Source organism: Haliotis asinina, chromosome 3 (genome assembly GCF_037392515.1).
Source record: "Haliotis asinina isolate JCU_RB_2024 chromosome 3, JCU_Hal_asi_v2, whole genome shotgun sequence".
NCBI lineage: Eukaryota > Metazoa > Mollusca > Gastropoda > Lepetellida > Haliotidae > Haliotis > Haliotis asinina.
The window spans coordinates 58,228,743-58,246,033 of record NC_090282.1 but is presented as its reverse complement, the minus strand read 5'-3'; the positions used below and the strand labels follow the sequence as shown (position 1 = coordinate 58,246,033).

Genomic DNA, 17,291 nt, shown 5'->3' with positions numbered 1-17,291 from the left:
GATAGATAAGAGTCTCTACATAGTCAATTTATCATTAACATCTCAGTAACAACAAGTCAACACGTTGAGTCCTTTATTGCATAGAGAATGATTGTGCTTGTTACAACACGTGTCGCATCCCGACACACTGACAGAGGTTATATGTCACATCCGACGCTACGCTGCAGGTAGGTTGGGATCAAGCCGAAACTGCACCTGGTTCTCTCCATGCAAAACCACGTCATTTTGTGAAAGAGACAACGAATGATATATATGGGTCAAGTTTCCATAAGCTGCGGCCAAGTATTAACAGCAGAAATGTTAAACATACGCTTTGAAATAAACTACCGGGGAAAAGAAAGTTATCACCGACTTCACTTAATTACAAAATATGAATGTTATAGGTGAGATTTATGAGCATTATTTTACAACAGAAATTTTTCAACAATGTTACATGGACACCTGGTTTTGCGTTTGCCGGAATTCATGAAGGAAGTGTCTAAGGGCCAAAAGTATAAATTATACAAATCATAGGTCATTCACGAAGTGAATAAAGAGCCACATACTGCGGCATGAGTCAAGGGCCATATCATCAATAGCGTGTGTATCCATCACGTGAAGCAATACACAGTTGATAGCTCTAAACACGAATCTTGGGATACAGATATGGCGATCTGACTCTTTTCACCCACAATTGTCCTTAGCAAATGTGCCTTCGTTGCTAATAGCTGCATCACGGTTACGTTAAGCACATTTCACTCGCTCACTTGTACACAAACGTACCCAAAACAAACTGTGTATTAGCTGTTGGGTTCAAGATATGTATCACAATAATGCATAAGTATCACGGGTACTTGAGGGGCAAGGATTTCATTTGGGTGAATGTATGCATTAATTATCCGTCAACAGCATAATGGATAGGAATCTGACCTTGCGTTTAGTGATACTGGTCCCCATCGACGTATAAGTGAATGATATAATCCCGATTGCTACAAAAGGATTATATTACCCAGAACCACGGTCAGTGGAACAACGAGAGCACGATGCTGCTATTGTTCATAGCATACTAACAACGTATGGTTATGTCAAACATAAAGATACTTTTCGCCGCTAATGTTCTTACCTATTCTCGATATGGAGTCACGGATAGGTTCCCCGTTGACTGAAGTCAATTCCAGCTTGATAGGGAGTTCTGTCCGTGCACTTAACTCCCAGAACCCGTCTGATCTGTGCTTCATGGGAAGGAGTTGTCCATGGCGATCAACCAGAATAGAATTCACCGGGAGTCTTGAAATAGATAAGCGCATTGGTCTCCAATAAAAATTTGTGTCACGACACTTCATGAAAAAAAATACATCATGGTTATAAACTTGTTTAAGGAGCGAGGTCCAAGTTGACGTAGTTCGTAGTCCTTAAACATATTATTATTAGTGTTATTATTACCACACACGGAGGACTTAACTGGTTACATGGACACCTTTTACTATTCACATGGAGACCTTTACTTTACACCTGGAGACCTATACTACACAGATGACGACCAGTACTATACGCATGGAGACCTTTACTATACGAAAGAAAAACTTACTCTGCACATGGAAAACAGTTGCATCAATTTCAAACGTACATACAATGGTCACATTGACAAAGGTAATGCCATATCATGTTAGACGTGAGCCTGCATCAAACGCTAACCGTGCAACCTGCAAAACACAGAACGATCAGATATCCTGCTTTTGGTATTTAACTTTGGTGCCCTGCTGCCTTTTTATTTCTTTGTAAGCATACATGCTGTCTGAGGCGCTATAATGGCACATTACAGGAGTGTAAACTGGCGGGCAAAAGAAAGTATAGGTTTTTAATAATATTACATTTTGTACATTTGCGACAAAATGAGATGACAGTTTGTATAATAATGACTGCCTAAGTTCCCATTTATGGTTTCTATTGACAAAACGCAACTTATGGTCGTTATTCTGGAAAAATTCAAGAAAATGGTAAAACATGTACAGAAGTCCAATTTCATGAAATGCACGTGCAGGAGTTCAGTATAAATTGACTTCTCCGATGCTGCAATATCACAGCAACTGAAAACACACAAAAATGATGCCACGTTTGACCCAGGAAGAAAGAGAGCGAGCTGTTGGAATGGCACAGATGGGAGCAACACATGTGCAAATTGCGAGGACTTTCCATTGCTCACCCCTGACAGTGTCCAGACTTCTACAACGTCACCGGCAGACTGGTACAACTCGAGACAGGCCCCGTAGTGGCAGACCACGTATAACAACGCCCCAAGAAGATCACTATATTCGGACAATTCATCTCAGAAACAGATTTGTGACAGCAACAGCAACAGCAGACACAGCACTTGGTCACCGCATTAGTCGACGCATAGTGTCAAGGAGATTGCGTGCAGCAGGAATTCGTGCTTACCGGCCCTTCCGTGGCATGACATTAACACCTCAACATCGGCGTAACAGACTTCAGTGGGCATGACGAGTATACAGATGGCAAGTCCGTAACTGGAGAAGGGTTCTGTTCACAGATGAAAGTCTTTTCAGCTTGTATCGCAATGATGGTAGAGAACGTGTATACAGACGTCGTGGTGAGCGGCTAGCACGTCCATGCATCCGGGAAGTTCATCCTTACGGTGGTGGTGGTGTCATGGTATGGGGTGGCATTTGTGGGGAGATCAAAACACCTTTGGTCATAATAAATGGAAACCTGAATGCTCATCGGTATATTCAAGAAGTTCTTCAGCCCGTTGTACTGCCATTTTTTCAAACTCAACCACAGGGCATTATTTTCCAACATGATAATGCGAGACCTCACACTGCAAGAGTAACACACAACTTTCTGCAGCAAAACAACGTTCATGTTTTACCCTGGCCTGCCTGCTCACCGGATATGAATCCTATTGAACACTTATGGGACCACTTGGACAGACAAATTAGACTTCGGAGACCTGTTCCACATGATCGTCAAGAGTTGCAACGCGCACTTACAGAAGAATGGCAACGGATACCTAATGACGTCATCAGACGATTGACTACGTCAATGAGGAGACGTATCCGAGCCTGTATTGACGTGGCAGGAGGTCATACACATTACTGACAGTGACCATGCTTCATTGTAGTGTGCTACTGACATTTGGTGTAACGAGAGATTTTAACAAAATGTGCTAATTCAACCCTTGTGTGTTTACTGGGCCATTATTTACATAAATGCAAACATAAAAGTTTTCTGTTTTATGTTGAGAATATCATTAAACATCACTGAATCCGATAAAATAATATAAACTGAACTATTTTCGTTTGTCTTTGTTTTATGGGTTGTGAAAGTGTACCTATACGTTCTTTTGCCCGCCAGTTTATATCAGAGGGTTGTCCTTCAAAGGTGTCGAGATCTGACATTTGGGAGGAGACACAGGGTTGTGCTACGAAGACGTCATGTGTTGACGTCTGGCAATAGGTAGGTGACAGAAGGTTGTCCTACAAAGATGTCAGGTGTCGAGGTTTGACACTAGGGAGGAGACATAAGGCTGTCCTACAATAATGTCCAGTGTCGACGTCTGGCACTAGGGAGGAGACTTAGGGTTTTCCTACAACGATTTCAGGGGTCGAGGTCTGACACTAGGGATTAGGCACTCGGAGGTCCGACAATGATGTCAGGTGTCGAGTTCTGACACTAGAGGGGAGGCATAAGGTTGTACTACAATATTGTCAGGTGTCAAGGTCTGACTCCAGGGAGGAGACATGAGGTTGTCCTACAATGATTTCAGAGGTCGAGGTCTGACATTAGGGAGGAGACACAGGGTTGCCCCATTAAGATGTCAGGCGTCGAGGTCTGACACTAGGGAGTAGGCACGGGTGGTCCTACAATGATGTCAGGTGTCGAGGTCTGGCACTAGGAAGGAGACTTTGGGTTGCCCCACAAAGATGTCAGTTGTCGAGGTCTGACACTGGGCAGGAGACATAAAGTTGTCCTACAATGCTGTCAGGTGTCGAGGTCTAACTCCAGGGATGAGACACAGGGTTGTCCTACTTACATGTCAAGTGTTAGGCTATGAGCATGATATGGTCATATGAGTACGTGCCATTTTATATATACTCTTGTAAAAAGTAGGGAACCTGAACTTTCAATTTGGATAGGAAGTATAAGCTTTGACAAACGTTTCTAAGACAGACATCTTACCATTTCTCTTTATCACCATCTCTAAACACAACGCATCGGATTCACGTGCATTACGCAGTAGCCCCATTTTCGTGCACAGGGCGTCGCTCTTGTTTTTCACTATTTTTGATACGGTTGATAAATCATTGTAGTTCAATGATTTTAACAATCATCTTGCACCACACAGATCTTAATGTTTGTTTTTAACCATTTTTTTCTTGTTTTTTTTTATTAAACGAAACGTTACACATGCAAAGTTCACGTCACACACCAATCATCTTTCAAGTCCGATTACTGTATATAAGAGATTTGACCATACTGATGCGCAAGTTATGATATACTCTCAAAACATTCATTATTATCACATACATTGGTTGATTCCGATCGTAAATTACAAAAGAAGTTCCCTTACATTTAAAAAAATATAGTTGGCTACACAACTGGCTACACATGTGCGGTACTGACCTTGCGTTCCTGACCTGGAGCTTGATGTACCATGGGTTGCTTCCTTGGAACCTATATTCTATTTTGGTGTTTCCGACTGGGCATTGCATAGCCTGAATGTGCACCTCCCAACTTCCATCACCTTCCTCTGCGAGTTCAATGTCGCCTACCATAGATCAGCGTGTTTGGTGAGTGAGTTGAGCGTGAGGAAACGCTCACTTTGAGTTACAATGTGTCAGGAAAACCCTAACTGGTCCAATAAAGTCGAACACAACCTTGTCTTACCAACCTCCTTGAACGTTATCGCTTAATCGACAAATCGTCCAGTGATTAACGTTAAGGTATTTCATTTCAATGGGCGTATTGAAAATCTGGAAACATCCTTCCCCCTTCCCTTCAATGGGCGTATTGAAAATCTGGAAACATCCTTCCCCCTTCCCTTCAATGGGCGTATTGAAAATCTGGAAACATCCTTCCCCCTTCCCTTCAATGGGCGTATTGAAAATCTGGAAACATCCTTCCCCCTTCCCTTCAATGGGCGTATTGAAAATCTGGAAACATCCTTCCCCCTTCCCTTCAATGGGCGTATTGAAAATCTGGAAACATCCTTCCCCCTTCCCCAGGAGAACTATAGGGACCACCTAAACGTACAAATATTTCTTTATTCTTTTCCATGCTTCTTCACAAGCTTTGTAGTGTGTTGTGGATAAAATTCTGGAACACAGTAAAGGAACAGTTGTACATTCATGTGTTTCCTAGTTTACATGCCTAGATATTGTGATATTGTGAATATGTCTTCACGTTACGTACCTTCGTTATTTGTCGAACCAATGTCGTTGACGTAGACGTAGAAGTCTCCTTTTATAGGATCTGATCCAGTGCCCACCCCTGTACCAACCACCTGCAGGAACAGAAACCACACACTGTGGCACTTATGCGGCAGTAGGTACATTCATAATGTTGTTTCATAGAATGACAACAGACTGACAGTTCAAGGACAGACAACCTACCCTGACGCACATGCCACATGTAAGAGATCCCGAGAACTGGTTTGCATTTAGAGCCGCCACGCTCTTGATCCGAGGATCGGTAGCTACAGGTGGGAATTCTGGCCCCATATGGCAGGTTCCGAATAGTCCTCTTCCTGCATAGGTCATCTACAAAGAGATGTGCTCTCAAAATGACAAAATTCCTACATATACACCAGCTCGTTTTATTCAAATTTGTCCAAAACTGATTTGTTACACGTATTTTATTATATTTATATATTTTGCAAACACTCACTTCTCCTCTGAATCTCCGAGCATACAACCTAAGCACGTCTTCGCTGTTGTAAGCCTGAACACCACCCAAAAAGCACAGGATGGCAGCTGCTTTACGCCACTGGATCACATTCATGATGAACAGCCCTTTAGAACTACAACCAGGGATTTATACAGTATTCTTCACCACACAAAATAACATTATTTCCCAAATCTAACCAAGTGGGGAAATAAACGAATCAGCAGATTTGTACGTAAGTCGTGTAATCGCTTGCCATATGTTTCCAATATGTAAATACAATCTGGCGGAGGTATGTTTTTATTCAATTGTCACTAGCCGAACCTGAGCCAAACCTTTATTGTAGGGAATCGCTGTTGAAAATTAAGAAATAACAAACAACGGTTTGTTGGCTCAAATGATTGAAAGTCCACATTTATTGAATTTGAATGAGTCTTTTGTGAATGCAACATATCATCCGAAGAAAAACACCAATCAGAGAATTATTTTTTAGCATTCAGTAGTGTAACCTACGAATGCCCCTGGAAACTTTTTTATTGATAATTGTTGGTCTAATTACAATCTTACAATGGGACTTACAAGAAATTTACAATTTTGAAAAAGGAAGGTTTATAAGACATTTACAAGTTTGAAAAGGTTTACAAAACAAACACACGTTCATTTGGGCTAAATGCAGCTTGTATTTCCTACTATATTGGCATTAGTGAAAGCTGTATTGAATGTGGTTGATAGTGATATTTTTGTGTACTCTAACTTTTGCCCTGGCTTGGCCAAGATATCAACACTCCCTCCTCATCTAACACCTCCCCAAAGATCACATGCTTCACTACCAAGCTCCGATTCAACCCATGCCGGCTCCCCAACCAACAAGGATACCATTAACGCAAGTGGCATTTTCTCCTCCATTTGGCTTTTGATTGTATATTATTTCTTTTCAATGTCCACTTCTAATTTATCGTACCCTATTCTCTCTTTTATACATAACTCAGCCTATTGTACTCCCATACTGCATCCAGTCTCTACCATGCTTCCCACAACACACACACGCGCGCGCGCGCGCACATACATACACACACACACGCACACGCACACGCACACGCACACTCACACACACTCACACACACTCACACATCATGTCCACAACCTGCCTCAATACTCCACACATCACCCCAGTGGCCGTTCACAGTGTCTTCCATAACATCCACAAAACAGCGTAGTGTTCATCAGCATTGAATAAACAACCCTAAGCGAGAAGTGCATGAGAAATATGTACTGGACAAAAATAGTTACGATATCCGTAAATTTTGAAATTATGAATATTGATCTATTTATTCATTGACACACTGATGAAATATCAATCATAAAAACACCGATATCCCTAACTTATTTTGACTAGTATATAAAAGGATGCCATGTTCCATGCCAAGGAAATACCAATGGCCGTAACATATAGTTAAAGTACAAGATTAAACTTTAGACAAAACAGCATAGGAATTTAGCAGAGTAGAAGAAAGTAAAGTTCTTTTCCTGACCCAATATTACAAGACAGCCACCGAATGATTTGTAACTGTGTATTATATACATATTCAAGCTATCGCAGATAATCGCGTTTACAGGTAAACCTTGCCATAATGTTGTTATTGTGAATATGGGATTATGCAACTTAGCTTGACCGAGGCATCGATGACCAAGGTATATGTATATGTTGCCCATGACAGCTGACGTGAACAGGTGTGATTGAAAGGTTTAAACAAGGGTTGCAGTGATCGATTCCCTATAGCGCAGACCTATAAGATTACCATTGAGAGTGATGTCACCCCATACCAAAACGTTTTCCCCACCAAACTGTGGACTTCGAACAACGCACACGACAGCATAACGTTCATCTCACCGCCTGAGCAGCCCTGCCATCAAAGCTGTCTTGATGAAATCTCTACTCGCCAGTGAGCAAAGCAAATCTTGTCTCCTGTACCGTATATACTGTCTGCACTATGCAAGACGTGCCTGTCGGTGACGTTGGTGCAACAGTACGTGTATTGCAGGCCCTCGGGGGAAAGTAACGTGTTTTCCACATCGTTCAGAGACTGGAGTATAATCTATAGTTCTTCAGTTTATAATTTCATATGTCTGACCATCAGGCGTCAAAAAGCGCGCAAAAAGTGCACGTTCCTGTCCCGATAAGTGCTTTGCCACATGTCTATTAAGGGTTATATTTTAGAAGATTCAAATAACAGTTATTTTGTGCAGTTCTATGTTATGCACAGTTACTATTTTCCGTTAATATATTTCTTCATGTTCAAATGATGTCAATAACATACATTGGCTTACGCAATTCTTTATAAACAACTGTCTGTAATATCTGACTTTTTTCAACACAAATGCATTTATGGAACATTTGTAATTCTATTCCTTTTTGTAGTTCTTGTACAGCATTAACGTTCCTGAGAGAACATTACAGAGAAAGTTATTGTCGACACAGATACGTGGTCAGATGTCTATAATGATTGTGTGTTTTGTCACTTTGGTTAACTTCTGCACATTAGAGACATTGACATGTCATTACTTACAGTCATGTGACAACATTTCTGTCAATTTATCATAATTAGACAACGTTCCGCCATCAATGTAGCATAATCAATTTGACTTTGAACGCTATAAGGTTATTTTTAGCACCGGTCCAAAAGCCGAATAGTACACCATTGAAATATACGCAAACGCAGTAGGAAACACATGCTATGACCGGATTTGAGAGTATGTTTACAGATATTTTCTAACTTTGGGCATTCAAAGCTGTACCTTGCAATATACGCTAATCGCATATTGTCGTGTCACAGGCATCTCATTCATGTATGCTATGACCGGATTTGAGAGTATGTTTACAGATATTTTCTAACTTTGGGCATTCAAAGCTTTACCTTTGCAATATACGCTAATCGCATATTGTCGTGTCACAGGCATCTCATTCATGTATGCTATGACCGGATTTTCAGGTATATGAATTTGTTCTCATTTGTATAGGTGATAGTTATTAAGGATCACATAACGTGTTATATATACGCCTTTTTGATAGCGTTCTAGTTACTTTCTGTTCGTGGACGTTCTAACTGAATACAGCCACGCTGTGCTCGTAGGTTCCTGACACTGTGTCAGTATATATAAAGGCTGGTTGTTGTGTTGACGGACACACACGGACTTTCACTCGGTATTAATCTGGATTTGTGTACCTCTGCTTACCCCATTGTTTGTTCAATATATTACTGAATATTTTAGACTTTGTGTTATATTTTGCTGGTTCAAAGGGGATTTCTAATACCTTTTGTCACGGCAATTTGTTAACCGCAACAATTTTCTACAATTGCAGTGGGTAAACATAGAAAACTTAGTTTGGGAAACATATCTAAATTTTCAAATTTTCAAATGTTTACACGGCTAAGATATTTATCATGGATCATAAGGCAGCTTAGTCGATGTGACCAGTCAATCTCAAATTAGAGCATCAAGACATGGATAGCTTCTAACTTTCTGAATGATGGGAAAACAGAGCTTCTAGTATTCTTTTCCAAACGAAGTAAAAATTCTCCCTCCCTTACAGAGTTCCGTTGGTGATTGTGCGATCTCTATAAGCAAGGAAGTCTGGGTGTGATATTCGACTCGTGCGTTAACATGGAATCACATATAAAGCGCGCGTACTCCATCTTCACAACATCAGCATGACCAGGTGGTATCTCCATGTCAAGACCACCTCAGCACTTATCTAGGACCTGATTACTGCAACTCAACTGTTTTTGAACACCCGAACATCTACTTGGCAAGCTCCCACGTGTGTAGAACACTGCAGCAATGGTTATAATCCGTTGCCACGAATATGAGCATACTACTCCGTTGCTCCCCAGTCTGTACTGGTTGCCAGACAAACACAAAATCCAGTACAAAATACTGTTGTTAGTGTTCAAATGTGCCAGTGGATTTGCACTCACCTACCTCTCAAATGTGCTTCAAAACTACCATCCTCCCAGATCCATACCATCTTGTTCCCAGTATTTCCTAGAGGTACCAACCATCAGAATAAACACATTTGTTCATTCGCAAACGCCTATCCCCAGTAATGTGGAACAGTCTACCCACGCATTTCAGATCGCAAGAGAATCTACCAAAATTCAAGTCACAGCTGAAAACGCGTTTGTTTAGTGCTGCCTGCTGTACTCGACCAATGTCTTTCCAGACTCATTTCCAGCATTTTTAGCAGTACATACCTGGAACTAGCTCCGTATACATATTTTCATAAACGATATTTCAAAATATACCATGTACTAAATACATGCAGATAATAACAAACCTTGAACCTAAAAGTTAAGACATGCTTCATCCAAGGTATTACCATTGCAGTAAGGTCTCAGCGGAAGTAGAAATGATAATCAGTGAGTATATTTTGCGTGGTTTGCAGTGTTGGTGACCAGGCAGGGACATTTTGTAACATCACCGCTTGATAGTAATGTATAACCACACGCTCGGGATATGGTCGGATATGCACCACGAATTGTAGTCTTTACAGAGATTCCTCATGAAAACGATAGTTTACATGTGAGAATCGAAATTTGATATAATAAAGGTGACTATACGACTCGTTTTGTTTTGTAACTGTTTATCTTATTTTAATTCTAATGGTCGTTTTGGCTCAGAAACAAATGGGGTCACGCAGATGTATGGAACTGGTCACTGAGATGTGTTTTCTGTTTTCTGTATTATGTACGACATGGTGATGTTTTTGTTTGCGTGGTTGAGTTGTTGAGAGAAATATAACTTAAAATCACTGCCATGTTATTATTGGGGAAAACGTGATAACCTCGGTATCTTTGGGGTGTTCTTTTGATGCAGGGAAAACCATTACTCCTTCGAAGTAACCGAGATATTCTTGTGGCGCATCGACAATGGTGCTATAAATCACGCAGTACAAAATTAATGTAAATGGTGTGCAAGGGCAGTTGCGGTCCTGACCCCAAAACCCAGGAACCCACCATTGGCTCCGCCAGCGTCGGCAAAATCGGTTTCAGTTTAACAGTTTAACACTCTTCATGTATCTGAAATGTGCATCATATGCTCATATGTTCAAGGCCCATATTGGTTTGACAGCATAGACTACATTCCCGTCGATTTCACAGTGACAGTCAAGACTGTCTTAATATTCACTTACAGCATCATAAACATCTCAATAAGAAAAACTCGGTAGGTGGGTCCTTTATTGTATAGAAAATGATTAAGCGTGTTACAACGCATATGTCATGCACATCTCAACACAATGACAGAACGATTCTACGCTGAGGGTAGGCTGGAATCGAGCTTAAACTGCACCTGGTTCTTCCCATGTAAAACCACATCGTTATCTGAAAGAGACAACGTCACTGTTGAATGGTGTATAAGGATAGAGTTTTGGACTTACAACAGAAGGTAAGCGACAATCCCTTCAACTTCAAAATGGAGGAGACCAAATATTGACAGTAGAAAAAGGAAATACTCACTTTGAAAGTACACTCTTCAATGAAAAGAAATGCATAGGTGATTTTGAGAATATTGGACTCATGTAGCTTTAAAAACAATACAAATATACTGTAATACTTCTTTTCAAAACGTCAGCTTTGTGTGATTGTAAACCGCGGCAATTTACACTCGTCCCTTGTTTTAGAAGCTTTTGAGGAATTATTCACCAAAACGTCACCAAGAAAAACATGCAAAGCAATAGGCGCGTTCAAGAGTTACTACCCAAGGAAAGGACATCTACATCCGGGCTGTCACTTGCGTCATCGTCTTGCCACATCTGTAGAGACTGCAGAACGCATGTCTGGGTTTAGAAGAATTTCCTACTAAACTGATAGTAATCGACTGCGAGAAGTGGGGATTTGACCAATTTAGTTTGGTCAGTTGTCGCCCATGTTTTGAGAGACTTCCCTCGGCGCAATTGTTTGCGGTGGTGTCGTAGAGTGCGTAACTGGTACCTTACAAACTGGAGGTGATTTTAGTTTAGTCATGAATTATGTCTTCTTCACCGGCGTTTTCAGGGTTGCAGCTTTAGTTTCATGTACATGCTGCAGAAATTTACAGACATTCATCATAATATTTTTTCTTTAGTGTTAAGTATGTGTATTAAATTTTGTTTGCTGGCATTGCCATACAAAAATGGAGTGAAAAGCCTATTTCTAGCATCATTATATAATTTACAATCCAGCAGGACATGTGTTTCGTCTTCGATAAGTAAGTAAGCTGAACAGAAACACAACAAAGGCTGATGTTGTGTTGGTGAACTCTTACACGCTTGTGAATTTTCACCTTTTTACCACTGAAACTACAGGAAATAGTTGCTCTCGAACTAACCCAGTAAATTCTCTTATGTATTATTTATGCGGTTTGTTGTGTTTTTGAAGAGAGTATTAACGCGACTTTAGTTCAGTTCTGCTGGAAAACGAAGGAGTGCTTCAGTAAAATCATCAGACTGTCATATAGACCCTGAAACAAATATATGCATGCCTGTCTACAAATTCCATGCAAGTTTAGAGTGTAGGATAAATCTAGCTTTTCACAGTTTGAGAATCTTTAGAGAAAGATCAAGTAAGAGCGTTTCAGGAGAACCATGTTTTGACTCACTCAAGTTTGGAATGATGTCTGTGACTGTCTCCCCATTAGCTGCTGTTAGTCTCACACGGACGCCGCCATTTTGGTCCACCTTCTGTCCGTTCGACAGTTCCCAGAATCCATCAGCGGTATGTTTCATGCTGACGTACTTCCCTCCCTGCATCATTTCAGCTTCCGTGGCTGGTATACTAATAGTTATAGTTGAGTTGTAGCAATAACAGACATGATTAAGCATAAGAAGTGATCATCATACATGTGAAAGATAATTGACAAGCACACAAGAAAAACAATCAAAATACAAATTGACGTAATCAGACTTCAGTGTGATGTCGACAGCAGGAACGTGATCAGCTGTGACTGTGCCGACCATAAGTGTATGCCAGTGTTAATCTCTCTGCGTCCATATGTCACCCTGCCTTTGTCAGCACTTGTATGTTTAATGTGTCATTAATGTGTTCAGTGTGTTATTATAAGTGTTGGTATGTATAATTAATGAAAGGTGAAGCTATTGGTAACTCCAGTTTTTAAAAGTTGTAAAATCTTTGGTTTTTGTTTGAAAAATGTGTAACGGAATGTTTTACAAATTTTCTGAACAGTATGGAAAACACATCAGGTTGTTGAAATGTCGGTATTGGGGTCTTTAACGTCCGATACATTCTGTTATAAATTGCACATTTCTTTTTCAGATTGCCAATAAGGAAATCCACCTGCCACTTCATGTCCATGAATTGCACATGCAAGTCGTTCTATCCATTAAAAATGGAGAACAATACACATACATATTGGTGATTTTTCACTGTCGTTCACTGTGCACTGTACTATTGGCAAACTATATTATCCTGGTTAAGACACAATGGGCACAGACATAAACATAGACAACGAAACAGTAGTTTGGCATATATAATGTATTGTAGGCCGCCGTTTTGTGATAAACGATCCTTGTTGAACACACCTTTGTCCCATGTTAGTACTTCTGGGACGTCATTAGATCTTCTGTTATTGTTTGCTTCTTTTGCGCACTTCACTATCATGTGCAGAGTGACGTACCCTAAGCACGCCGACAGTAGGTGCGAATCCCGGTTAACCCTGAATGTCTCTGGGTTTGAGGACACCAGATGCTTTCAGTAAATATGAACTACTTCCGGTTTTCCCGGATTTTGACGCCGCGATTTTGTTTAAATACTGTTCAAAGCGGCGTTTCAGTCCACCTCACACACATTCTCCTAACAGTCATTTACCGAAGCTGTTCACAGACAAAGGTGTCCGACACCTACCGAGCGTTTCTGACTTGCAGTTTGATGTAATACGGATTCGTTCCCTGGAACTTGTACTCTATCTTGGTATTTCCAACCGGACACTGCACTGCCTGGATCTCTATATTCCAACGTCCGTCTCCAGAAACGGCGAAGTCCAGAGATCCTGCAAGCATAAATATATCAGGGGTCATGTCTGTTTACAGATCCACGTATGTAGTGGAACCCGTGCCTATCGAATCGCATTCATTCACGCCTTATGGGCCTGGCATATCTATGTACCAAATTATCCTAAATGACCCAGGCTAGAATTCATCTTCAGTTTCCAATCTTGTCGTAAGACGCGACTAACGGGATCGGGTGGTCAGACTCTATGACTTGGTTGACACATGTCATCGTGTCCCAGATGCGTAGATCGATACTCATGATATCAATCACTATATTGCCTTGATTATTACACAGACCGCCGTCATATACCTGAAACTGAGTCTTTAACAACAAACAAAACAGAGATGTACATTAGGAATTGAGACACTGTGCAAATGAGCTAATAGAGTGTAAGACATAGAGTTCTGAGGAAGCTATCTTGTTTTTTTTTATATGGAAAACTAGCCGCTGATGACAAAATCAGTTATCTCATATCAATCGAATTCATTTTATTGGGGTTATAGAACCGAATATCTGTCCTCTCAGCATCGGTGGATAGCATGCCGATGATAGATTTTGTGCTGGTTCTCCCAGAATGTAACTGAAATATTGTTCTAGAGACGTTAAACCCAAGTCGATCTCTCACTCACCGGCAAGACATTCTGGACACAGGTTGTTTGCAAAGACGTAGAAATCCCCTGTGATGGGACTGTTCCCAGAACCTTTCCCAGAACCATGAACCTGAGAAGTTGTATCAACATTTATAAACAATCCATTAGTGACCATTGTAATTCTTTTACAAAATGTATTTATTAATTTAAATTTATTCAAAGGCGTAAAAAATGGATTTACACGCCAGTTCTGCGTACTTCGTGATTGTTAATCTAACGACCTATAGCCTTGAAATGAGTTATGCAGAACGCTTGATAGTAATGGGAATAAATTATACTACGTTGACAGGCGTATCTGATGGACATAATATCTACCTTGAAACACATTCCACATGCGAATGAGTTCTGGAACTGAGGCTTGTTGAGGGCCACTTGATACTTTATTTTCGGACTGAGGGCTGCAGGGGGGTAGCTTGGTGGGTTGTACTGACACATACCTGTGTCTGTGTGTCCGTAATATGTGCCCTGTATCAAATAAATACTTATCATAATTTAATGTCATGCCATTATTGTTATGCAGATAAATCTAAAGCAAATGATTTGATATCTAAGAAAAATATTACGAGCAAGAGTTGAAGGACCTTGACGAGAATGACAGCATGTCATTTTACGGCATAGTCATCCTTTTTCAGGCGCATCATTTCAATAACCTGGTGGTAGTGAACAGTTTGAGAAACGAAGGTAATTAAATCATTGTTTCGTCACACCGATGGATACATTGCGTAAAGACTTTTTTTTGCAATTAAAAAACATTAATTCCACAAAGGACTCGTTTCCTGCTGAGTGGGTTCCGCTCTTTGGCACAACTTAGTACAATATCCAGTTTTAGACCAACTAATTCATCTGCATATATGAATATTAATCAGTATTATTTGACACATCTAATCACTCGTATATTGCAACGGTACGCTCCTTTTAATCACTGTAAACAGGTCGTGCAGCGTGCTTTGGATATTGAATGGGCCCCGATCTTAACCTTTGGAACATATCTGGGTCATGGTGGTCTTCATGTGTAACAAACGGATTATCCTGTTTGGACCCTGGCCCACTTGGAACCTGCGTTACAATAGGAATAACGTAGATTGGCCCATCAGGGATCAGGAGGCCGAAAAGAGGTATGAGGAGGAGAGTGCTGACCGTCATACAGTCACACGAAGGTTAAACTCGGAATCATGTAAAACACGCAAAATGACATGATCATATTCACCAGTAAATTCAACGTTAATCATTCCAGGGCCATACTTGTATAGACAGGATTTTGCATGAAAATCAGTGGGTTTTTTTTGTTTGTTTGTTTGTTTTTGTTTTTTAAATGAGCATTAATTACGATAAAATCAACATGGATTCCAATGGTTTTGTCCATGTATGAGTCAAAAGGTAATACGGGTCACAAAAACTCATCTTGGACACCCCAAGAAGTGCTGAAAACCTATCATTGAAAAATTACACAGGGTGATTTCTGTATATACATAGAGTTTGAAGCATGAAACCGTATTTGTGACGGTTGTATTTTAGTGCATGTTGTTCGGCGTATTTTCTCGTCATGCAGGCGATAGATTAACGTTTATCTTACCTCACACACATACATGTCATTTTCTGATTGGCTAAGCACTATTAACTGCTTCCCCTCGGACAAGCGAGTACCATTTTTCTGTGTTACTCGCTGGAATATGCTTAGCTGTAGGAATTCACTTGGTACTTCGTGTTGGTACTTCTTGATCTCGAATAACTGAGTCACATATTATGTAGGGAAGCTACGGATGTTTAGCCAAATGAAATCGATGGAAGGGAGATAGCTCTACATTTGTTTTTAATTGCTAATTGCCTAACCTTGGTAGTCCTTATTATGATCCGACACCAGAGCTTCAAACAGTTGAAATTAACATTGTTGTGTTAATGATACTCGGCTTAGAGAACATAAGGAAACATACAGGGTACAGTGAAGTTACAATGTTATCATATAGTCAGTGAGTGAGTTGAGTTTTATGCAACACTCAGCAATATTCCAACTATATGGTGGCGGTCTGTAAATAATCGAGTCTGGACCAGACAATTCAGTGATCAACAACATTTATCATCGATCTTCGCAACATGTGTCAACCAAGTCAGCGAGCCTGACCACCTGATCCCGTTAGTTGCCTCTTACAAGCATGGGTTACTGAAGATCAATATTCTAACCCAGATCTTCATAAACGAAAGCTTCTACATTAGCATGACGAAAATAACAACTTACATCTCCCGTGAATTTGTTTTGGAATAAACTGAGGATGCCCTGGTGTTTGGCACCAGCTGCTAGACCAAACAGCAAGACAGTCAAGTAGAACATGGCTCCAAGCGATATCACGAAGACGCCTTATCAACCAAATATTTATATCCTAGGTTCCTGACACTAGCCATGACCTTCTGGCCCACCTTTTGAGGCTATTTATAACTCAAGGTTTAATCTTCTAGTGTTTCTTTTAAATGTATACATGCAGTTCCAGTGAGAGGCTATTGTGAGATACAGATGGTTCACGTATGGCAATGAGATCCCAGCTATAGGTTAAATATACTTGAGAACAAGTGCTCTGAAAGTGTTTAAAGCATTCGGTTGTACCCGGGTCCGATTCCCCGTATGTGAATGATGTGTGAAGCCCATTTTTTGGTATCATCCGCCTTGATATTGTTGGAACAGCGGTGTTAAGCCAAACTCACTCACTCACTCACTTGGGATACA

General features: G+C 40.6%; 2 protein-coding genes across 2 annotated transcripts; both read right to left on the bottom strand.

The window, feature by feature from the left end:
- Positions 1-156: 156 nt before the first annotated feature.
- LOC137277236 (expansin-YoaJ-like) lies at positions 157-5,997 on the bottom strand. Its single transcript, XM_067808900.1, has 6 exons — positions 5,884-5,997; positions 5,610-5,756; positions 5,410-5,500; positions 4,621-4,765; positions 1,103-1,266; positions 157-227 (listed from the first exon to the last, which is right to left on the bottom strand). The coding sequence occupies exons 1-6, from the start codon at positions 5,995-5,997 to the stop codon at positions 157-159; spliced, it is 732 nt and encodes a 243-aa protein (XP_067665001.1).
- A 5,103-nt stretch (positions 5,998-11,100) lies between these two features.
- On the bottom strand, positions 11,101-16,957 carry LOC137278236 (uncharacterized). Its single transcript, XM_067810455.1, has 6 exons — positions 16,809-16,957; positions 14,891-15,040; positions 14,555-14,645; positions 13,779-13,923; positions 12,517-12,692; positions 11,101-11,261 (listed from the first exon to the last, which is right to left on the bottom strand). Exons 1-6 carry the CDS (start codon positions 16,899-16,901, stop codon positions 11,191-11,193), a joined length of 726 nt encoding a protein of 241 aa, XP_067666556.1. The 5' UTR covers positions 16,902-16,957; the 3' UTR covers positions 11,101-11,190.
- Positions 16,958-17,291: the final 334 nt, after the last annotated feature.

Coding starts and splice junctions, on each gene's coding strand:
- LOC137277236 (XM_067808900.1), bottom strand. CDS start 5,997: ATGAATGTGATCCAGTGGCGTAAAGCAGCTGCCATCCTGTGCTTTTTG. Junction 4,766..5,409: donor TGGTTCGACAAATAACGAAG/GTACGTAACGTG, acceptor GATCTATGGTAG/GCGACATTGAACTCGCAGAG. Junction 1,267..4,620: donor CTCCAGGTCAGGAACGCAAG/GTCAGTACCGCA, acceptor ATCTATTTCAAG/ACTCCCGGTGAATTCTATTC.
- LOC137278236 (XM_067810455.1), bottom strand. CDS start 16,901: ATGTTCTACTTGACTGTCTTGCTGTTTGGTCTAGCAGCTGGTGCCAAA. Junction 14,646..14,890: donor CATGTGGAATGTGTTTCAAG/GTAGATATTATG, acceptor ACAACTTCTCAG/GTTCATGGTTCTGGGAAAGG. Junction 11,262..12,516: donor AGACATCATTCCAAACTTGA/GTGAGTCAAAAC, acceptor TGTCTCTTTCAG/ATAACGATGTGGTTTTACAT.